The sequence below is a fragment of the Grampus griseus genome, assembly GCF_964374135.1.
Source record: "Grampus griseus genome assembly, chromosome: 10".
NCBI lineage: Eukaryota > Metazoa > Chordata > Mammalia > Artiodactyla > Delphinidae > Grampus > Grampus griseus.
In genome coordinates, this window is record NC_139004.1 from 77,291,598 (window position 1) to 77,315,665 (window position 24,068).

General features: G+C 44.1%; 1 protein-coding gene across 17 annotated transcripts in view; it reads right to left on the reverse strand.

Moving 5' to 3' along the window:
- CADPS (calcium dependent secretion activator) overlaps positions 1 to 24,068 on the reverse strand; it is a gene marked incomplete at its 5' end in the record, with an annotated part of 486,465 nt that overhangs the window by 179,640 nt on the left and 282,757 nt on the right. For all 17 annotated transcript variants that reach the window (XM_082664108.1, XM_082664107.1, XM_082664102.1 and 14 more), the window contains 2 exons: positions 7,676 to 7,815; positions 16,356 to 16,467. In XM_082664108.1, the coding sequence (XP_082520234.1) occupies positions 7,676 to 7,815; positions 16,356 to 16,467 (252 nt within the window). The remainder of the gene's footprint in view (positions 1 to 7,675; positions 7,816 to 16,355; positions 16,468 to 24,068) is intronic.

Consider the following 24,068-nt stretch of genomic DNA (forward strand, 5'->3'; position numbering starts at 1 on the left):
TCCACTGCTACTCCCCATTCAAGCTACTATCATGTCTACCCAGACCACAGCAACAGGCTCCTCTCTGGTCTCCCTGCTTTCACTCTAACTCTTTTCATTACATGGCAGACAGAGTGATCTTTTAATGGGCAAATTAGATCAGGAATACACTCCATCTAAATAAGGATGGGAAACTATAGAAGGGTTTTAAGCAGGCAAGTGACACAATTATATTTCTATTTAAGATGATCCCGGTGGCTGCTGAGTGGTTAATGCACTGTAGATGGAAAAGGCAAGAGAGAAGGCTGGGACACCAGTGAGACGGTTACAGTAGTGCAGACGACAGAAAGAGGATGGTGGCTGGACTGAGGCTGAGGCCGTGGAAATGGCTGGACGTCTGGTAAGTGCATCAGCCCCGAGGCCAACATGGTCAGCTCTGGTTATGTGGATTACCTAGCTGCCCTGGACAGTGTTCTTAACCTTCTTGAAATAATATATAAATGTATCCATGGCAGAAATGGACCTAACAGGAACCTTCAGCCAGGTCCAAGGAGAGACAGGGTTATTGGTCTGTACTGATTAAGAGTATAGTGTTCCAGTTCTAGTGGTTAATCTGAGATGTTGGACAAGATGCTTAACCACTCGGTGCTCTGGAAAACAGGGCCAGGAATGGTCCCTCTCTTGCAGGGTGGTTGTGGAGATTAAATGAGATGATGCTTGTGAAGTATAAGCACGAGGCATGGCAGGAAGTAGATGCATAATAAATATCAGCCTTATTATAAAATATCTTTGAGTACAGAGGCAAGTGTATCGTTACGAGTAGTTATTAATAGCTAAATATGTGACAAGAAATCTCCTTGGACATATGTACATAGGGAAATAGATGAATTAAAAGATAAATAAGACAATGGGCGAAAATTTTTCTATTTTTAGTAATGCCTAGTAACGTTGTAACTGTCATACTTTTCTGGCCGCTACTATCAATTTTTCTTACTTCTTAACTTGAGTCCACATAAAGAGATTCAAAACAACAAACACAGCTACGACCTCTAAAGTGTTTATAGTTTTAACTGATGAGAACGGAAGTAGGAAAAGGAGTTCACGTGAACCCACAGAATGTAATTCATATGGTATCATTAATTTTTTCCTTCATGATAAAAATGCTAGCTACTGCTCGTGAAGTCCTACTAGTCTTCTGTGCTGTGCCAGGTACTTTATGTGAATTTATTATACCCACCCGGAAGGGTTAAGAGCTTGAATCTGGAGCTTATGTTGCTTAAGCTTACGTTGCTTACGTTCCTGCATGACCTTGGGCAAGTTACTAAACTTATCTCTACCTCAGTTTTCTCATCTGTACAATGGGGACAGTCATAAGGGTACCTACTTCAAGTGTTGCTGTGAGGATTAAAGCAGTTAATGAGACATAAAGCGCTTAGAACAATATCTGGCACAAAGTAAGTAATTATCACTGGGTATGTCATTATGTTATCACTCCTATTTTACAGCTGAGGAAACTGAAGTTCAGAAAGGTCAAGTCATTTCTCCAGGGCGCCAAGCTGGTGAATGACATAGGCAGAATTTACACCCAGAACACTCTGGTTCCAGAGGGCCCCCTTCAGCATGCTATTCTTCCTCTTATAGATGACAAACTTTGGTTTCTTTATTGAACTAAGAACATGAATGGCTATTCCAATCAAACAGAGAGGACTTGTGGTTGAAGGCTTCTGAATGGGAAAGCTGAGTGGGATCAGAGGAAAACGAACAATGCTCCTTTGGGAAGTATCATTTGGTTTGCATGAAAGAAGGTCTTTCCCTCTGAGGCTTCCTCAGAATTTATTGCTAATTTGGCACATACCAGATATCAAAACCAAGAAAAATTGAGGGCTACAATGTACAGTTTCTGTCTAGTCAGCTCTGGTTCTATATTTTCTTAGGTTGAAACACACTCATTAAGCAGAATGAAAAGTACCTGGAGCAGATGGAATTCTGTCATTGTAGACATACAGGTGGCTTCCCCCCTCCAGCTCTTCATTCCATAGACAGATCTACCTGTGTGGGCATTAGTGACCCTCAACTACCTCTTCAGGCTATCCAGATATTTGCAAATCTGGATTTATGAATAGATAATCAACATTCTAGTACAGTGAGCCAAAGTTACCTGAGGGGTTACATCTCAAACTCAAGGTGGAAATACCTAGGTGGGAATTCTGGGTCCTTAGGTCCTTAGGCTTAGCTGCCCCACGCCTCAGTTTAATCAGCTGTAAAATGGGGTTAGCATAGGATCTACTTCATTTGGTTGTTGTGAGGACAGATGGAGATGATGCATGTCAAGTTGTTAGCACAGTAACTGGCCCCCAGTAAGTGCTCAGTAGACCTAACTCTATGCTTCCTGCAAGAAATGCACTTTAAATCTAAAGACACAAAGAGGCAAAAAATAAAAGGATGGGAAAGGAATTACGATGCCAACATTGGTTTTTAAAAAAATCTGCAGTGGTTATATTTATTACTGTCACACAAAATAAATTTCAGGACCAAGAATATTACCAGGGATAAAGAAGATCATTTTATAATGATAAAAGGGTCAATTCATCAAGAAGACACAGTAATCTTAAATGTTTATGCATCTAATAACAGAGCTTCAAAATATATGATGCAAAGGTGGACAGAACTCTTAAGTAGAAACAAACAAATCCACAATTATAGTCAGATTTCAATACCTCTATCTCAATAATTTGCAGAAAATCAGTAAAGGTTTAGAAGATTTAAACAACACTATCAACTAACTTGATTTAATTGATCTAATTATAGAAAATAAGCCAATGGGAAATAAAGTGGGATCCTAAATATATTGAATTAGGTCAGTCTAGGTAGTTCTGTTTGAGAGTCTGTGTCAATATGAGTGGTATCTTGGGGACTTATGGGGAAGGGAGAGGAGTGTGATGGTTTTGAAAACAAGAAGTCTAGAGCAATGGCACAGCTAAGAAGGTGGAAAAGGAAAGGGGATTTTAAGAAGCATGGGTAACTATTTTGTCATTCACTTTGAAAGATGTTTTCATTGCACATATAGACTTGAGTACATTAACGGTGTTGCTCCTCTGTCTTCTCACTTGCAATGCTTCTGACAAGAACTGTTTTATCCTTTTCTGTGTAACACTTCTTTGTTCTCTGGCTGCTTTTATGATTTTCTCTTTATCACTCGTTATTAGCTTTATATTTACACTGTACCTTGCTGTAATTTTTTTCATGTTTCTTAAACGTGGGTTTGTTGAACTTTTTGGATGTAAGTTTTATAGCTTTTATTAAATTAAAAATATTCAGCCAAAAAAAAAAAAAAGCATGGCTAAGACTTATAAGCTGTGGTGCAATGAATGAATTCCAAGTGGAGTCATGGGAAACTCTGTATTCTATTCATGTTTCAGGTCCTCAGTTAAGTTGATTTCTTTCATTTCAAATGGAAAGAAATAACACAATTCTAGACCTGGCTCTGATGCTTACTCTGACTTGGGCAAGTGTGTTCACCACTCTAATCCTCAGTTTCCTTATTTGTAGAGATTGACTCATTCACATTCATTTATGCAACAACATTTATTGGACTTATACTACATGTCAGGCCCTGTACTAGCTTCTTCGAACAAAGAAGGCAGATGCCCCTGCTGACAAGGAACTCAAAGTCCAGTGGGGAAGACAGACAACAAAATAATAAATGAAGAAATAGCTGGTATGTGAGATGACTGTAAGTGCTCTGGTGAAAACAAAGCAGAGTAAGAGACAGACAGAAGACACAGATGGGCCAGGAAAGGCATTCCGATAAGGTATAGAGACACACAGAAATCAAGGTGAGCCATGTGGACATCTGGGTGGGGGAGAAGGGGCATCCAAGGCAGAGGAAACAGTGGGGACAAAGGCCCTGCAGTGGGGGTACACATGAAGTCTTCAGGAAGAGCAAGGAGGCCAGGGAGGCTAGAGCCGTGATCAAGGTCAGATAGTAGTGGTGTCCTTATTAGACAGGGCCTTGTTGCCACAGAGGCAACACTGACTTTTATTTTGAACGAGATGGGGAATCACTGGAGATTTTCCAGCATTCAAGTGGCAGGATCTGACTTGTGTTTTAAAAAAAATTACTCTGGCTTCAGGATGGGTAAGAGCCTACAGGGGGCAAGGACAGCAGCGGGGGGACTGCTGACAAGACAAGTGCAACAGGTGAGAGGGAGAATGAGGGAGGCCTGGATTCGAATGATGGTGTGGAGGTGGTGATGAGAGGTTGAACTCTAGATTTACCTTGAAGGTGGAGTGACGAGAACGTGATGATGGATGAGATGAAGGGTGAGAGAGAGAGAAAAGTGTCACATGACGCTGAGGATGTTGGTCTGAGCAACTGGGCGAAGGGAGAGGCCATTTATTAAGATGGAGGGATAATAATAACTAATCCTTGGGAGGCTGTTTCAGGGGTAACATGAGATGATGCACGTGAATGCACTTCCTGAACTTGAGAACATCATATGGATATAAAAGATGAAAAATTAGAAAGCCACCGAGGAGATGCTCATTCTCAGATATCCCTAATACTCATGTCTTAAGGCCAAAAGCTAGTGTGGATTTTCTCACTGACATTTTTCTATTCAATAAAGTTATTCTGAATGGCTCAGTGGCTCATTCCAGGAACCACAGTCCACCAACAAGGAGTAATTCACAGTAATTCTGAGGTTTCCTCTAGGTTTTATTTTTTTATTTTTTTTAACATCTTTATTGGGGTATAATTGCTTTACAATGGTGTGTTAGTTTCTGCTTTATAACAAAGTGAATCAGTTATACATATACATATGTTCCCATATGTCTTCCCTCTTGCATCTCCCTCCCTCCCACCCTCCCTTCCTCTAGGTTTTAATAAACATCGAAGTAGACACAATTTATAACCTCAGAGTTGATTCTTAAAAATTCCTTTCTCTCTCTCATTCTCTAAGCTGTGACACTGTTCTGATATTTCTATCCTCCTTCCCCATATAATAGGGCTTCATAAAGCTATTTTAAGTTTAAATGGAAAAAAAAATGTAGTTCACAACATTTTTATTTTCCTTGAATCATCCCTTGGGTAGCTAAGGTTGTCCAGCCCTGATTTAGGCCACAGTGGGTCTGACAGTGTTTTTAAGGTACCCACTGTCCACCTTTCAGAGCTGCCCTAGGCCCTCCTGGTATATTTCCTGGCAGGGGTAATTTTTAGATGGCAGCCTAGTAAAATGAAATCACTGTGGAGCCTGTCAGAAGTGAGTTACAGATTTCTTCTATCATCCGTAGGGTCAAGATGGTCTGAAATATGTTAGTAATTTTATGAATGAATCAAGAGAAAAATTTCTTAATCCAGATTGGTTAGAGAACTGAAGAGAATGTGGGAAATGGGAATTTGTCCAATAAGGAAAGTAATACCTATGTCAAGTGCTTGCCGTGGGGATTAAATGAGAGAGTGTTTGTAAAACTCCTAGCACAGAGCTTCAAAGGGGCCTAGAAAGTGGGTTGAGCTACTGATCTTTTTAAGAAGTTTCTTTAAGAAGTAGGTTTAAGGACAGATATATTCATTCATATTTCTGTTTCTCTTTTTTGTCTGCTCTACCCTCTTCACTTCGCCCTCTTTCCCTCCAACCTGCTCACTCATGCTCTCATTCCTTTAGCAAATATTTACCAAGTATTTACGAGCCAATGCTTTGCTTAAGACACAAACGCTGTTCCTGGGTGCTACAGGAACCTAACAGAATTCTCAGACTCTTTGCCTTGAAACTAGGATGTTTATATTGCAGAGGAAGGGATATTAGGGAGAAATCCCATTGAACATTTTGGGAATATATGCCAGTAATAATGATAAGAAGGAGGGAAAGCTGACCTTAGAAACATGTCACAAACATTTTCATGAGATGCTAACTGAGATGAGGCAAAGCTAGCCCTTCATCGTGGACAGTTGAAAAAGGACAGAGTGTATAGCAGGGGACTGGCTCATTCCCCTACAGCCTTCTCACGGCCACAGGCAGAAGAGCTTTGCCAAAATCCCATCTAAAACTCTAGGAATACTTTGGCCTCAAGACAATGCCATGTTCTGATGAACCTAGGGGCAGGACAGGAATAAAGATGCAGACGTAGAGAATAGACTTGAGGACACAGGGAGGGGGAAGGGTAAGCTGGGACTAAGTGAGAGAGTAGCATGGACATATATACACTACCAAATGTAAACTAGATAGCTAGTCGGAAGCAGCCTCATAGCATAGGGAGATCAGCTCTGTGCTTTGTGACCACCTAGAGGGGTGGGATAGGGAGGGTGGGAGGGAGACACAAGAGGGAGGGGATACGGGGATATAGTTATACGTACAGCTGAGTCACTTTGTTATACAGCAGCAACTAACACAACATTGTAAAGCAATTATCCTCTAATAAAGATGTTAAAAAAAAAAAGACAATGACATGGAAATTCTCCAAATCCAAGCCAGAGCTCAGGTTCAGCAGCCAGTCTCTAGTTGGTGGGAGACCTTTGCTTCCTTTGGAGTTCCCCATGCCTGACCCCCTCCAATACCCTCCCTAGTAAGTATCTATCTTTCACTCGAAACTTGAGCCTTCTTTGTTCCCTAGAACTCAGAGGCACCAAGGCCAGGGCGTTGCTCTTTACTCTGCCTGCATGCTGCCGTGGTGTGCTCAGCTGCTGGGATGTGTACCTCCTATCCCGACCACGCCCGCCTGAATCTCTCACGGGCTTCTGTTTAAATCTGTCTTAATCAGTGACCAGCCCCTGGTATTGGGTTTTTGAATTCCCCACATCTCTAGCGCACAACCAAGCTTCAATTTTCATGTCAGTTTTATTACTTTAAGTCCTTTCACAAACACGTAAGCAGAATGATAGCTGGTTGGCAAATGGTACCCGCGAAATCCTTGGAACACAATCCATTCCCTTCCACTGGTTAAACATTCCCCTAGTCAGAGTTAAATGGCCCAGCTCCTTTCTAAGTGGTCAGATTTTCTGAGATAGAGGTGTCCAAGCAATTTAGTTTAATAGGCAATGGGGCTCAGCACATACCCACTTGCCAATAAACATTTCCTATACAAACCATTGGTTTGATCTGCAAAATAAAACTACAGTTTACCTATTCTTTTTATCCTACTTGAGATTACTTAATTGGTCATTCCTCTCAAACCTTAAGAAACTGAAGACAATCATAAAATTTCTACTCTCTGGTTAATTTAAATGTTATGCTAAACACTAAAACTGATTCAACGTGAGTTGATTGTTTGAAGGTCCCCTACAGCAACTGCTTACACCTCCTGGGTGTGGTTGTTAATGAAGGTGCAAGTGCATGATTCAGAGAATCTGAAAGATCTGGATGCCTTTAAGGAGGTATGTGAGGCCAGTAAAACCTCTTAGACCAGAACCACCGAGCATGAGTCTAGGAAGGTTTTGAACTGTACTGGAAATTCTATTAGAAAAGGATAAGGCAATGACCCTGTCCTGGTGGTTTAGCAAATGCAAATACAGTAGTCATAAGAATCGAGGAAGCTTATATAGTAAATATCAAAGTCAGGTATTTTAATAATCTCTCATATTTCTTTGGCTTTTCTTCCATGTCGTTCTCTGAAGATCAACTTTTATCTATTTTTATTTTTAAATATTTTAAGAAATGAATGGGGTGGGTCCAAAATTACCACTCGGAGAAGGAACACTTACCCAGAATGCTTCATGTTTTGAGGCTTGTCCATTCGGACGGCAAGTTTGATTTTGAGGTCTTGATCGGGGCAGTTTTTGGAGACTGTCATTTTGTGCCACTCTGACTGTTTGGGGCTGTTGGGAGTGGGATGGAGAATAACCTGCAGGGAAAAAGGACAATCATATTAGCCAGAAAATAGGAACACTGTTATGGGCATGTTTTCATAGACGAGAAACTTGGCTGCTGAGAACTGAGGGTCTCATCCGTGTCCCACAGCCAGCGGGAAGGCAGTTAAATGAAGTGGAGGCCTGGGCATCGGACTCAGATCCAAGGCTCCACCTACCAGGGCTGGCTGGTGCCAAGCAGCCCGGGCTGAGGACAAAAATGGCATTCTTTGCTCTCTTCTCTCTCTCTCTGGCTAATTCTGTAAGAGTAGGGGTCACGATTTCTGCTTTTGTACTTCTCTAAAGTTCAGGAGTACTAAAACAACACTGAGCTGAGAATGTACTCCACACATTGTTCTCCTCAAATAAGAAGATGGATGTATAAGAGAAAGAAGTGTCCTTCTATATTAGACAGAACCTCTAGTCTACTCTTTTTTCCATTCATCAGGATTTCTTCCACTATGTCAAGAGGAGAAATCCTTCCGAGGCTGCAGGGGAAGAGGGAAGGGACCATATCTGATGAGAAATGTGAGACTTAGAGGTGAGAAGGAACGTGCTTAGGGTCCCACATTTCAATGTGATTTCACCTGGACTTGACACCTTATCACACAGCACCCAACCCTGTCCTGGCCCAGAGGGAAGCGCATGCAGCTTGAAGAAGGACCTGTTCTTAGGAAATGCCTTTCACCAGGGTGCTTCAGAGTCGGTGCTATGACTTGCGTCTTTTGTCCCAGTTCTCACAGTCACAGATGCTGTAAATGAACCCAGAAGGGGACCCACTTCTCCAGTAAGTCCACTTTTTCAGGATGCGACGAAAGAGTTCTCACTCAGGAGCCACATGGGGTCTAGGAAATGTGCATTCAAGGAGGAGCGAAATATTTGGAAAATCCCCTAAACGAAGGGAATGTGGACGAGCTACAGGCACAACCAAAGCTGGGCCTGCTAAGATCTGTTTCTGTGGTGGCACTGTGCCCTGCTTTGGTGCAGGCTGTCTGTTTTTTCCAGGCACAGGGAAGGCAGGCTCCTTTCCTGGGTTTCTTTCACCTCTGCAGAGGGACAGGAGGGGCTCAGAGTCTCAGGGGTGGACACTCTAGCCTTCTAGGTGCTGTGTCGACCTCACCGCCATCATGCAAGCTTGGCCTGTGCTTGGGGAGTAGACACACACGGCTTTCTGTGTGACTGTGGAACAAGGGCTTTGAGAAGAGTAGATCATTGCAGGAAAATGAAATCAGCCCACTTGATGTGCCTTGCTTGTGCTGATTTTTGACCCCTTCTGATTCCAGGCCCAACCCTCTTTTTTCCACTAAATTCCCTCTCTTCGATGAAAAAAAAAATTGTATATTCTTGCTAAACCCAACATTGGAGGTTTCTCAAGGTCTAATGACACGATTAAAATACAAGAAGGCCTGATTTTTCAAACCGGAGGCTGCCAACTTGTTTTTTTGATCCTGCCCTACTTCAGTAAAATATTTTTGAGCAATGAGCCAAATATCTTTAAATAGATCACTAGTAATATAAAAATATATCAATATAATGTATAAATATCAGTCAAATATATATCCATGTATCTTTTACATGATGTATGTTTACTTTGTATTAATATACTACATTATTACATATCTCATAAAACATACACAAATACAGAAGTTTTAAAAAGATGGGCTAGAGAACTCTATTTTTATTTTTAAAAATTCATTTATTTATTGTTTTGGCTGCGCCACGCCGCTCGCGGGATCTTAGTTCCCCGACCGGGGATCGAACCCGTGCCCCCTGCAGTGGAAGTGCGGAGTCCTAACCATTGGACTGCCAGGGAATTCCCCAAAAACTCTATTTTTAAATATCTTGGTAACTGTGGTGGCTTTGTACTATTGTTTGCCATATGTTATGGTACCATATATATGTAAGGCAAGGCTCATTGTTGACGATACTGGATGCGAATCTGTGGTTCAAGCGGACTTGTAGATAAACTCAAAACATTTTCATTGACCTCTCATCCTGAGTGCACCCGTACTGTTTTTATCTCGTGACGTGGATGGCAGAACTACTTGTTAGCAGGACTGATGTCCCCTCTACCATTTTCACGTTGTTTGCCAGGCTTGCAATACCAGTATTATCTTCAGATCATAGCTCTGCTGTAATAGTCTTCTCGGCCAGTTATTCATTTTGTGAGGGTTAATTTAGTAGAAATTCTATCATAAAATGTAACAGTTCACGTGACTGGCACTAGTGAACTGTGATATGCCTTAGGATGCTGGAAGGAAATGAGTAAGTCAGGGTGCCACCGGGTCGTGGAGACCTCTTGTGTTATCTCTCGAGATAACACCTGTCCCTGCGTGTCACCTTGTATCATGTTCCGTATCCTGAGACCCCAGACTGTGGAAGATGGAGAGGAAGGACTTGCCAATCTCAGTGTAGCTGACCTTCTCCGCTGTGCTAGTTTGGGCTGAGAGGTGGGGCTGGGTCGGTGGGTGATGTGTTGGGAAACGAGGAAGGGGAGGAACTGGTAAGAGAAACCCCACCAGGGCCAGAACAGCAGTAGGTAAGGCCCAAGGCCTCCTTCTGCTTCTGCTCGCTTGGCAAATTCAAAGCGGGTGGAGCGCTCAGGGCACCCGGAGCTTGTTAACAGGCCATCCACCATATGGGTCCTGGGCGCGTTTCCCACCGGCAATATAGTGTCCATTCGCCGACACAAATGGCCGCAGCTCACTACTGGCCGCTCCACCGAGGCTTCTTCCCCGACGTGGTCGCTCCCTGGGGACACCTCCTCTCTAGGGTGGATGGAGAGATGAGGTCACCGTAGTCCTCCTCCATCTTCATCCCCACTCTGCCATCTGCCCGACGGGCCAGTGACTCCTTTGTAAGTGTCAGCCCCGCTGAATTATTAGGGTCCTTATGGGCGCACATGCGTCCCGAGCGGTCCACACGTCTCATCTGGGCATTCCAGGCTGCTAGCTGAGCACTCTGTCATCTCAGCCGAGGCTCTGTGCTGTGCTCTGATGTGGTGATGTTGATATGGGAACACAACCCGTCCTCTGCAGTAAGCTGTATGTCAGCCAGCCCCAGCTTCTCTTAGTTACCTGGGCATTTGGGCAGGTCCTTCTGGGGAACGGTTTTACCCTGAGGCTTTACCTGGCTGATCCTCTCAAGCACTTAGCCTCCATGTCTCTCCTTACCTCTGCATTCCCCCGGGAAGGCGTGCCCGCTTTTCAGACTAGATTATGTCCCCTTGCTGTGTGCCTCCCAGGTGTCCTTTCTCTAACAGGGCACTCACCACACTGCATTGTAATTTCTGGTTTTATGTCTCTATCCCTTACGTTCTGTGTGGTTAAGGATTTTTGACTGTCATTATTCCTGTTTGCTCTGTGCATAGCGCAAATGAATGGACACAGTGGGCCCGTAACCCTATCTGATGAGTACAAGGTTGAGAGTATTGCACTGTTGTCAAGAGTGTAGAGGAACAGCCACTCTCTCATGCCTTTTGTGAAATTATAATTGGTGTATACTCTTCAGGGGACAATTTGGTAGTATCTGTCAAAATTCAAATTCCATTCAGCAAGATACTTTTTTGAAATTTATCCTACACACACACACACACACACACACAGACATATGTGCAAAGAAATAAACTCAAGGTTATTCATAGAGGCATTGTTTATACAGCCAAAGACTGGAAACAATCTAAATAAATTATGATATATCTACACAGTGTATGTAGCTATGGAAACAAAAGGGAAGTCAGTATGGGCTGATACAGACTCATCTCCAAATGTCCTCATATTTCAAGCAAAGTGCAGAGCAGTATGCACACAGTAACTTCCAACTATGCTCCCTTTCTTTATTATTTTAAGAGGGATATATACAAATATGCTTGTATATGCTATGCTTGTACATGCATAGAATATTTCGGGAAGAATGCCCAGTAAATTGAAAACAACGTTTTTCTCTGGGAAAAGATACTCAAGTCAGTTGGGTGGGATCATTAGTTTTCACTATATATCCATTTTGATTATTTTTTTACTATATGCATGAGTTATTTTTCAGTTCAAAGGTTAACAAAAAGGAAACATAAAAATAAAAATGGAACAAACTAAATACTCTTGCGTGAGTGAACACAGCACCAGAATCTTGAATGTGGCTATGTCCTGCTAAACTTGGGAAAAATCAGCACGTAGAAACACTTTCCAAGGGGTCCAAAGAATCACTTTAAGAAAAGAGCACTTTTGGGCTTCCCTGGTGGCGCAGTGGTTAAGAATCCGCCTGCCAATGCAGGGGACACAGGTTTGAGCCCTGGTCCGGGAAGATCCCACATGCCGCGGAGCAACTAAGCCTGTGTGCCACAACTACTGAGCCTGTGCTCTAGAGCCCGCGAGCCACAACTACTGAGCCCGCGTGCCACAACTAGTGAAGCCTGTGCACCTAGAGCCTGTGCTCTGCAACAAGAGAAGCCACCGCAATGAAAAGCCCACGCATTGCAATGAAGAGTAGCCCCCGCTTGCCACAACTAGAGAAAGCCCATGCGCAGCAACAAAAGACCCAACGCAGCCAAAGATAGAGAGATAGATAGATAAATAAATTTATATAAAAAAAAAAAAAAGAGCACTTTTGTCCCCCAGCCACTGTCTGTGGAGGTGCTGCCAGCAGAGGGCGCCCGTCCCACCAGCGCAAGGGCCAGGCAGGTGGGCTCCACCGCAAAGGTGGAAAGTTTTCTGTGGCAGGAAGTATAAACTAGTATCTGGGGGAATGTGTCATGAGACTAGAGGAGAGTATGATTTGTTAAGAGATTAATGGCAAGCTCGTGGCCTTCACCCCAACAGCAGAGCCAAGATTTTTATTTTTGCATAGGGACAACGCAGTGTAGTAAAAACAGAGATGACGTGGCATCATTCCTGGCAAGTCACTTACCTCCTCTGAGCCCCAGTGTAGTGGTCTGTACAGGAGGAGTAATAACTGGACCTTCCTCATAGGATTCAGATAAAGAATCAGTGAGGGGCTGCACACAGAGCCCTCAGGACAGTAGCCTGGCCAGTGGTAAACATGCAACTGTGCATGGGCCCCAACTAACTAGGTGGCTCTGGGGGTGTGTTTCCTGCCTTCCACGGGAATCAATTTTCTCCTCTATAAAGGAAAAGGCTTTGACTAGCCCAGTGTGTTTTAACTTTTTCGAGCGGAACAGCTTTGAGAAGCTGGTGAATGCTTTGGATTAGCAAGTCCAGAAAAATGCACATACGCCCCTCCCCCCAACATGTGTAAACGGTTTCAAGGGGCTCCTGAGACCCATGGAGTGGACTCACGTTGATGGTTCCTGGACTTGCCTCTTCTAACACTGATATTCTAGGTCTCTGAGACTCTCCTGATTCCTGATTCATGTCTTCATGGAAAAAGAAAGGTTTGAAGAAAAAGAAAAGGCAGGGTCCTTCCCCCACTCTGTGTGTCTCTCTTTCCCTAAGGACAGAAGTGAGTATTTGTCATTTCTCAAAGATAATGGGTAAAGCTCTTCTTTTCTTTCATTCCCTCCTTTTTTTGTGGGGGGCAAAAAAAAGGGTCAGCCTTGCTATCAGCCTTGTTTACCTTTTGTTGTACTTCCATCTGCGGTCTAGGTCCTAGTAATATGATTCCAGGTCAGTTCTATAGATGAAAGCCAGATTAAGGAACTGAGAAAACAAAGGAAGGGGACTTCCCTGGTGGCGCAGTGGTTAAGAATCCGCCTGCCAAGGCAGGGGACATGGGTTCGAGCCCTGGTCTGGGAAGATCCCACATGCCGTGGAGCAACTAAGTCTGTGCGCCACAACTACTGAGTCTGAGCTCTGGAGCCCACGTGCCACAACTACTGAAGCCCATGTGCCCAGAGCCTGTGCTCCGCAACAAGAGAAGCCACCGCAATGAGAAGCCCGCACACCGCAACGAAGAGTAGTCCCTGCTCGCCACAACTAGAGAAAGCCTATGTGCAGCAATGAAGACCCAACGCAGCCAAAAATAAACAAATAAATTAATTAAAAACAAAAGAAAGTGTGGTTAATGTGTTCTTGCTGGTGTTCTTAGGTGTGTGTACCTGTGTGCTTGCTTTGGGATATTTTGTCATTTTTCTACAGATGCTGTATCAGAGGCTCAGAGAGGTTAAATGTATTGGCTAATGTCACACAGCTTTCAGAAGGGATTATGCATTCAACCAGTAGAAATGAAATTTATTAAGTCTATGTGCTGGGCTCTGGGTATAGGAATAGGGTGGTGAACAAAATAATTTTAAGTTTCACGGTCATGGTATACTCTCTTGCAATGGGAAGAGGGATGGTGGCAGGGGCAAAAAGGGGGTAGGGCATTAAGAGGTACAAACCACTATGTATAAAATAAGATATAAGGATATATTGTGTAACACAAGGAATACAGGCAATATTTTACAATAACTGTAAATAGAGTATAATCTATAAAAATACTGAATCACAACATTGCACACCTGAAACCAATAACATATTGTAAATTGACTACACTTTAATTTTTAAAAAGGAAAAAAATAGGTTTCTCTCCCATGGAGTTTTCCAGTCCAGTGGGGGAGACAGAAGCCAAAATTTCTGTAAATTCTGTCTCATTGGTGATAGGTTCGGTGGAGGATGTGAATAGGGAGGAGCTGAAGTAGTAAACGAAGGTGGATGGGCAGTCAGCAAAGGGCTCTCTGAGGAGGAGGTGGCATTTATATAGAGAAGCAATAGCCTTTGGAAGAGCTGGGCAGTGGGGAGAGTGCTCCAGGCAGAGACGAGGCCACAACTACTGAGATGAGAAAGAATTCGGTTTATTCGAGGGACTAAAATTTGGGCAGCGATGCTGGTGCATACTGGATGAGGGGAAAGGCGACAGCAAATGAGGCTGGCGAGGTGGGCAGGAGCCAGATCACCCGAGAGTCTGTGGGCTGTGCTACAGAGTTCAGGTTTTACTATAAGCGGTATGGAGTCATGGAAGCATTTTAAGCTAGCAAGGAACAAATCCAACTTGTGTTCTGAAAATCTGTTTGGTACAGAGTCAAGAGCTGAGATGTAAGAAGATATTATAAAGGAAATTATTCAGATAAGAATTATTGGGGACTTCCCTGGCGGTCCAGTGGTTAAGACTCCGTGCTTCCAATGCAGGGGGCGTGGGTTCAAACCCCAGTCGGGGAACTAAGATCTAAGATCCCATATGCCACACAGTGTGGCCCCCCAAAAAAACAGACTACTAGAAAATTTGGGGCCTTCCCTCGTGATCCAGTGGTTAAGACTCTGCCCTCCCAACGCAGGGGGCCTGGGTTCGATCCCTGGTCGGGGAACTAGATCCCTCATGCATGCCACAACTAAGAGTCTGCATGCTACAACTAAAAGAGCCCGTGTGCCGCAACTAAGACCCGGCACAGCCAAATAAATAAATAAATATTTTTTTAAAAAAAGAATTATTATCCCAGTGGTACTCAAAGGGATTGGTACCACCCCTTGAGATGTTTCAGAAATTTGGGAGACATTTTTGGTTGACAAAATAATTGGTGCTGGGCTCCGCTAGTATTGAATAGGCGGGGCCCAGGGATGCTAATCATCCTACAGTGAGCGAGCTACTCCTCAACGATGAGGAAGCGTACAACCCACCTCATTTTTGAATATTCCCACAAGATACGAACGGAGGTAGAAAAAACTGCTGGTGATTAACTGAGTCTAGCTCCTAAATCTTTTTTACATATACACGATAAGCGTGTTTGGCACTTTTCCAGGGAAATCAAGGAAACTTTATTACCAAGATTGGTTTACTGTTTCAGTAAATTACTGATACTTGGGTTTTTGAGCCCCCGTCCTCTGCAGGGGACTTTGTCACCTGCACAGTGATTCTCCATACAGGAAAAGTAAAGACTCCTTCCTTGGGTCTTCGGTACAGTTGTGGTTGAATCTCTACATTTTGAAATTATTATAATTTCCCTTTTATGTATCTTTTATGTTATGTCACTGTGCTGATTTTAAAATTGTTAGGGTGTCAGTTTGTTAAATTATATAATACTTTTGCTTCACGATAGAAAGCGTATTGCACATCCTTGCTCTCAAGGGTGTGTGGGGCTCATGGCGTTGAGAACTCCTGACCTATCTTCTGCAATGCACACAGATTTAAAGAGGGGAAACTGAGGCTTGGCGAGGTTGGGGGTCTTGCCCAAGGTCACACAATCAATGAAGAGTAGAGCCAGGGGGATTCCCTGGTGGTGCAGTGGTTGAGAGTCCACCTGCTGAGGCAGGGGACACGGGTTCGTGCCCCGGTCCGGGAAGATCCCACATGCCGCGGAGTGGCTGGGCCCCTGAGCCATGGCCGCTGAGCCTGCGCGTCTGGAGCCTGTGCTCCGCAACGGGAGAGGCCACAACAGTGAGAGGCCCGCGTACCGCAAAAAAAAAAAAAAAAAAAAAAAAGAGTAGAGCCAGGGAGTCAAACCTCGAAGCTGGGCTTATCAGAAATTGGCAATACTGCCTCTCGGGACCCGGGGACTCCGGCCCTCCACAGCTTCTTGTGATGGAGAATCCTTGTGATGGGGATCACTTACCCGTCCCAGTTCCTTGTCCTCCAAGGCCAGGACTCCTGTGCTCTCTGTGAACAGCTTCACCTTCACGGCGGGCAGTGCATGGGTCGTAGAGAAGTCACCCTGGGTGCCCCAGCTGCAGACAGAATCAGAGAGGTCAGTGCTGAGACCTCCGCCTTGACAACGCTAAACTTAGCCCCGCCTTCTTTCTGGGTCGGGTGAATGCAGGGTTAACCCGAGGCATCGAGGCATGCTGGCTGTCACATCCCCCTCCCCTCCCAAGCTGCCAGAATGACAAAAAGTGTTAATTATCTTGTTAGGCAAATGCAAGACAGATGCTCAGAAAGTTGCCAGGGGTCTTCACAGAGCACTAGAAGGAATCACTTGGAATTAGCATGAAATCGAGTTGGTGAGAAATTTGCCCTATGCATTTGCTATCCCTACAAACCATTCCAGGGTAACCACTAATATTTCCTTGCAGCCTTTCCAAGAATCCCTTGTTCTTGGAAACCGCTGTTCTAGATTTTGAGATGGAGTTTCATTCGGCAGGAGCTAACACCTGACCTTACAATGAGACCTCAATAGTAGTGGGAAGGGAGGGAGCCCCATTTCCACTGGCATTCAAAGTTATGTTGAATAGAGCAATGGATGAAGCTTAGTTTAGCCCTGTTAAAGAGGAACAAAGGTCGAAGGATGTGATGTGGGAAACGCTCTTCCCCACTCACTGGTCTCTGGGAATCACAGTAGATCTCCCAAGAGGAGAGCCTGGCCTACCTAGCATCTGGGTAGAGTGCCAGTCTGAACTGACATGAGCCCCTGATGGGCCCCTCAGATGTGATCTTTTCATCATGATTCTTACAGAGCCATCTCCATCCACTCTGTACCAGAAATCAGCATGATCTTCAGGAAGTATCAGCTGGATTGCATTGAGCCCCTGCCCTAAACCCTTCCACGGCACCTGCTCCACTGCACTGGGCACAATCCAGACCCCTTGGTATGGTCTCCCACTCATCCACTCGAGTGTCATGGGCCTCCTGATTGTGCTACCTCAGGGCTGTTGCATGCACGGTTCCTTCTGTTGGCAATGCTTCTCCCCACCCTTCTCTTCACCCGCTACCTCTCTGGGGCTCAGCCAGAGCTGAGAACATGTCCCTTGATCTCCCAGTATCAGTTTCGTTCCAGTGTTAAACTCTCTTGAACATACTGCTTAATTTTCTGTCCTAGCAATCACTGGATTTGTAATAATTGATGTACTTACATGATTGTTTAACAGCTAAATCCTCTAATATTCTGTAAGCTCCATAAGGGCATGGACTGTGTGTTTTGTTTATATTGCATTACCACAGTACTTAGCACACAGAAGACACTTAATAAATATTTGTTGAATAAATAAATTGTGCAAACATATATTCTTTTACAGAACTAGGAAACAGGAATAGATATAATTCTGTACAGAATTTTTTTTTTATTTTGCCTACGTAATGGCCAATTTCCGTACTTCAAGTTACTCATTTGATATTATTTTTAATGACTATAATGTTACACCTGATGGATGCATAATTTATTTAACCATTGTTCTATTATTGAGATTGGGCTGGACATTACTTTTTAATTTCATCTCTGTTTATTTCCTTGGGAAGTGGAGAGTTAAATGGGAGATTGTTTCTTCGTTCATTTGTCAACAAACATGATGGTGCTCCTACAGTGCTGCAGGAACTGTGCTCATCATTGAAAACTTTCGAGTCTTGGGACATCTATTCCCAAAATGCTTTCCGCACAGCTGGTGACTATCCTCCTACCATCTGGGAAAAAGAGTGCAAATCACATGGCTTCTTGCCCACGCTGGGTGTCCCTATTCACTTTTTCTTCTGGCCAATTTAATCACTGCCGTTCTCATGGGCCTTTCCTTGATTAATAGCAGCCTTGACTATTTTACTCTGTGTTCATTGGCTGTTTGTATTTCCTCTTTTGTAAATGACGGAAGCCTGACTTCTAGTGTCAAGGTTGCACTCAATTGAATAAATCCCATTAACTAAACTCAAAGACCTGAGGACTCTAGACTGTGGGTAAGAGAGCACCAGAAGGAGATAAGGAGGTGCCCAGCTCCATGGGGATCCAAGTGTGCATGAACCACTGAGAGAGCACAACAGTCGCAAGAGAGAAAGGGAGAGGACACGGAGAGGACATGAGACAGGGCGAGAAGCAACAGGTTTCAAACACAACAGCGAAAGGTGAGATGTACACGTGGAAGCTCCTAATTTTGGACATCAGCCACAGCAGCAAGCTCTTAGGACAGGGGAACCCTTGTCCTAGCAAAGGCAACGTGACAAGGCATACGGTTTTGAACCCAGCATTCTTAGTTCAAATCCTGATGAGTCACTTACAAACTGCAGGACTTGGGGCAAGTTAATTAACATCCCTGAACCTCAGTTTCCTGAGCTATAAAATAATATCATTTCACAGAATAGTTATAAAGAGCAAATAGCACCAGGCTTGGAACAGCATAAGAGTCCCCCAGATTTTGGCTACCTTCCCTTCCCCAAATGAGGATGCACAAGATGTATTCTAGTAACAGTGATAATCACTTATATTTTGCGTTATCCATTCAACACATATTTATTAAGCACCTACTGAGTATCTGACGCTTCGCTGGGCAAGCAAGATGGACAGTACCCTTCCTATTACACAGGGTAAGAGGTAAAACAGTTCATATTGTACCCATTTCACAGATGAGAAAACTGAGAAAGAACCTCAAGACCTTGTCCATTTTATTCCAGTGAACGGTGATCAAGCTGGGCTGGAACACAAATCTCTTAATTCCCAGTTTATAGCTCTTGCTGCTATTACTGTCATGATTATCAATAACACGCATGACCAATGATTAACAATTTTGGCAAAAAACATGATCATTACTTTACTGTTCATGGTTAATTGTGCTATGAATCTCTCTGGGCATTTTTCATGCTTGGTCATGGAGATAAGGAAGATTCCTGGCAGAAACAAAGAGAGTTCTGGAATGAGATGCTCTAACACTAATCCATGAAGAGGCCTTGATCGCAGGTCCCTGGGAATTCCCCACACTGGATCCCTGGGACACCGTCCTTGAAACTGGTTTATAGGGATTTTCTGGCCTGTTCAGTGGGCACGAACCCAGTCTGCCTGAACCCCTGCGGCTACCCAAGGATGCTCAGCTCATAATGCGTTCAACATGACTCAGACCGTGGGGCAGGGCGAGGTCTCTGAGACCCCATCAGCTGGATGGAGTTGAAGCCACTGGAGGCTGCCCTGACAACCCCTGTGCATTTGGACAGTGAGTTGCTTTTCCCTTCCACCAGGCCTGCAGCTGTGTTCTTGGCTTCCTACCATGACCCTTGGCTCACCTCAAGTTGCTAGGTCGCTACTGAATCCCAATTTATCCACCAGATTTCAAGATGGCTACTTGGCCCAGCGGAGCAGGCCAAAAAAGAAAGTCTAATCAGGACCAGCTATGTCATTCTCAGGGCCCAGTGCAAAACGAAAATGTGGGCTCCTTGTTCAAAAAGCAGGAAAAAGTGCCATTCAAGATACTAAAATACAGTGTTTTCCTTTCTCTGAGGATTTCCTCTGCTCAAACACATGCTCATTATTCCATCAGACCCCACTTAACTGACTCGAGCTCAAAGATCAAATAATTAAGAATGTCAAGACGGCAACGCGGAGCATGAAACCAAATGGTCTGAGTGTGGGACCTGTGTGGCCCCAGCGGTCGCAAGCTCGTGAATCGGGCTCTGAGCCCAAGGCCACCCAGTCTGTTTAGCATGGCCAGAGGATGGGCCATGCAGGGGAGGTCGCTACAGTCACAGGACTCTGTGAAAACCACTCCTGCCTTCTTTGGGTCAATGCTTCCTATTCATAGGGGCCCCAAGGAGATTTAGTTATCAGCACTTTCCCTGCCCCTGTCCCCTTTGGGAAAAAAATCATGAAAACGTCCACTTTTTGTCTTTTTCCGGCCATGCATGGAAAGACCTGACTATAACAAAAACAGCTAATATTTCTTCAGCGCTTCCTATCTGCCAGGCACACAGTCCCATCTCCAAAATGTTAGATGGTCATACGTGTATTTTGTCCTTTTAAGCCCTCTTGGCCATCCTGTGAAATGCTTATAACTATCACCCCCATAGTTACCGATGAGGAAACTGAGGCTCAGAGAGCAGGTTAGTCATGTGTCCAAGGTCACAGGGAGCAAATGGCAAATCTGACTCCACAACCCAAACTCTTAGCCATGCCGCCATGTTGCCTTGCTCCCAAATACCACAACTTGCTCCTCTGTGTCTGGATCCAGTGAGTAACAATTACCTACGGAACTCAACTGGAAAGTTCTGTTTCAAAACGGATGGGACTCTGGGCTGCTCTAGATTTATTTCACACGCTCAATGTACTTCACAGAGCGCTACGTAACCTGCAGACAAATCAGTCCGCGGTGGAACCTTGGCCTTTTGGTGGAGCCGCGTAATGATAAATGGATCTATTTCTCACTGTCGCCTTCTTCTCTGCTCATGTCTTTTCCTTTGCTGAGCACTGGCTGTGGCTATTTAAATGAGTATCTCTTTTAAAAGTTTCCCAGGACTGAAATAAAATTCTGCTTTGATTTGAAAAGACCGGAGGTTGATAGTATTTATGGCAAGGAGCAGTTGGGAAGGTTAACTAACTTCTCTCTGAACATAAAGTACCTAAAGTCAAGTGGGTGAGGCGTCTCACTTCCCTGATCTTATCATATCTGCTACTACACTCACACTGTACAGCTAGCTCACAAAAGCACTAAAAATAGTCACCAATTATCCAGTGCTTATGGTTTGCCAGGCCCTGGGCTGAGGGCTTTTCATGGGTTATCTCATTTAATCCTTCTGACAGTTCTGCAAGATATATCCTGATGATCCCCACTTTATCAATGGAGAAACTAGGACTTGGAGAGGTTAAGTAACTGGGCCAGGGTTTCAAACTATCACAGAGCTGGGCTTCAAACTCAGAGTTTCTGACCTGAAAGCCCATGCATTAAACCGTAGAGCTTTGCTGCTTCTCCGTAACTCATCACACAGTATTAGAGTGTAGTGTGACAATCATCTGTGTGTGTAACTGGCTCTCTCTCTAGATGGTTAATACCCTGGGGCAAGGAGCATAGTGTGTGCATGTGTGTGTGTGTGTGTGTGTGTGTGTGTTAAATCTACTGTACCAAGCACAGGGCGGCACACAATAAATATTTGTTTAATGACTAGGAAGATGTGACTAATTCAGAATACTCATGTCGCCAGATTCAGGGGATTGTGGAGAGATGCCACACAGGGAATATCCAAGAGTGTGACTGTCCCCTTTAAGCCAAAGTGAGGGTTTATCTCCTTGAGGATCAGATGTTTTGTCAGAGCACACCAACGCTCTGAAGTGTACAGAGTGGCTGGCAGCATGAAGAGGGGACCGAGACGACATAGCAGCAAGGACGGCATTCTGAGGAGCAGAGCGTAGGTCTTTGAAGGTCAAGGAGTGGTTAGCTCATGAGGCCAAGAGCTGGAAGAAATGTGGATGCCGACAGTATGATGTTGGAAAGCACCACTGAGTTACAAAATGAATTACTGTTATTATTTTTGGTCTTTTCAACCAGAAGCAACACAGGCACAGACTATGGAAATGCAGTCACCCACAGTGGCACCTCCAAAAATGAAGGAACATGTAATGACACATGTGTGCTCATTCCAAATCAAATACCTTTTGCAAGAGGCTGGAGAACAAAGAGAAGAACAGTCCAGCTGACGAACCTACATGTGCACATGGTGTTGGATGAAGCTCTGACTTCCACTGCTGAGGGCTCAGACCTCTACTATGCCCTGCATTTAGAAAACACTTCCTGAATGTCTACGACGTGCAAATCACTGTGTTAGGTGCTGCTGTGGACCCAAAGATGCATGAGATATCAGCGCTGCCCTTATGGATGTGATATTCTACTTAGGGTGATGTCAGGTCCAGAAATGATAACAGTTGTTAGGTGTGAGCTGAAGCCTTGGCTTTCACATCTGTAACTGGGGATAAGAATAGTACTGACCCCAGAGAGTCGATGGAAGGATATGTAGGAGATAAACTATTGCACATACAGTGTTCAACACAATACCCAGCACGTGGAAAGCACCAAAGAAAGTAAGTCTTTCATTTTAGGATTATAGACCAGGGGTTGGTAAACTAAGGTCTGAGTCAATTGTGGCTGACTACTTGCTTATGTATGGCTGATGAACTAAGAATGGTTTTTTTACATTTTTAAGTGGCTGAAAATAATTAAAAGAAGAGTAATATTTTGGGACACATGAAAATTACATGAAATTCAAATTTCATTGCCCATCAATAAAGTTTTATTAGGACACAGCTACGCCCATCTATTTATTGATACAAATCGCCTTTTGCACTTCAAAAGCAGAGGTGAGCAGTTACGACAGAGACCTTATGGCCAACAAGCCTCAATTATTTACTTTCTGGTCCTTTACTGAAAACATCTGCTGACCCCTGCTATATACACAGTTAAATCGCCGGCTCACGGGAGTACTTTTATTTTCATTAGCAGATGAGAAGTACGTGTGCTCACCAGAGCGCAACCACAAAGATAAACTGTAAACATGCACTTACAAGGAGAGCTCACCCCATGGCGATTCAATGTGCTGCTCTAAATTCTCCCTGGAGCTCTTGCTAGCACTCTTGGTGTACTGGAAAACTGGGGACTGTGTATCACAGCATTTCAGACACGTGGTGCCCAAATGCTGCTTCCAGATCCACTTGAGCTGGCTGACTCATTCAGTCACACTACATCATTATTAATATCAAATAATAAACAAGAGTAACAGATAATTCATATTTGGGGGAAGGTGTAGGTGATTTTTAAAGTCACAGCACATTATTTCTCCGAACCTGTTCCACAGAGCCACTGCTTTGAAAGGGAATACTTTGATCTGGGGGAGAAAATAAGGGAGAGGGGTGTGCTTGGGTGGAGGGAGGGAGAAATCTACGGGCAAAGCAACCTTCTACTGTGTGTTTGGCGAGCATCTGCTCCATCTCAGTCACATCTCTGTTTACTATTTAAAGCCTCTTATTTGCGGAAGCCTCCTCAGACCATATGTTATCAACAAATGTTGCTAATCAAATACACACAGTAATTTTCATCAGAATTTCCCCCACCCCCCCCATGAACAAAAAACAAACATTTGCCACAAAGGGAATATACCTCCCAAAATGACAGTAAACATCCACTGCAAACCTTTGACAACAGAGTGATATTTACGCATGCGTATGTGACTAGGCCAAGAACACATCCACTTCGGGCAAATAAGGACCCTTGGAGAACTGGATTTTGTGCAGTTTGGTGTTGGGGGATGATGTCATTAGTTGCCATGGCGATGCTCAGCATTAGGTCATCATTCATGCCACGGAGACTGGATTTGTGTTTATTCAAGGTATATGGCTCATGCGAGCTGGGTGTTAGATTGGTGTGGTTCGTAAAACTAACTTCCAGCTTTAACAAGGGAGAAGTGTCATTTCGGGGAATGAAAGTCCCTTGGTCCCGTTGCTAAGAGGGAAAGTTAGTAATTGCCTGGAGACAACCGCATTAAAATCTGTCGGCCTGCCTTTCAGGCAGACGGCATGATACTCTACACCAAGCGAATCAATTGTACCATCGCAGTGTGTTTCATGCAAACTCATGGATAGGATGTGATTCGGGCCCTTTAA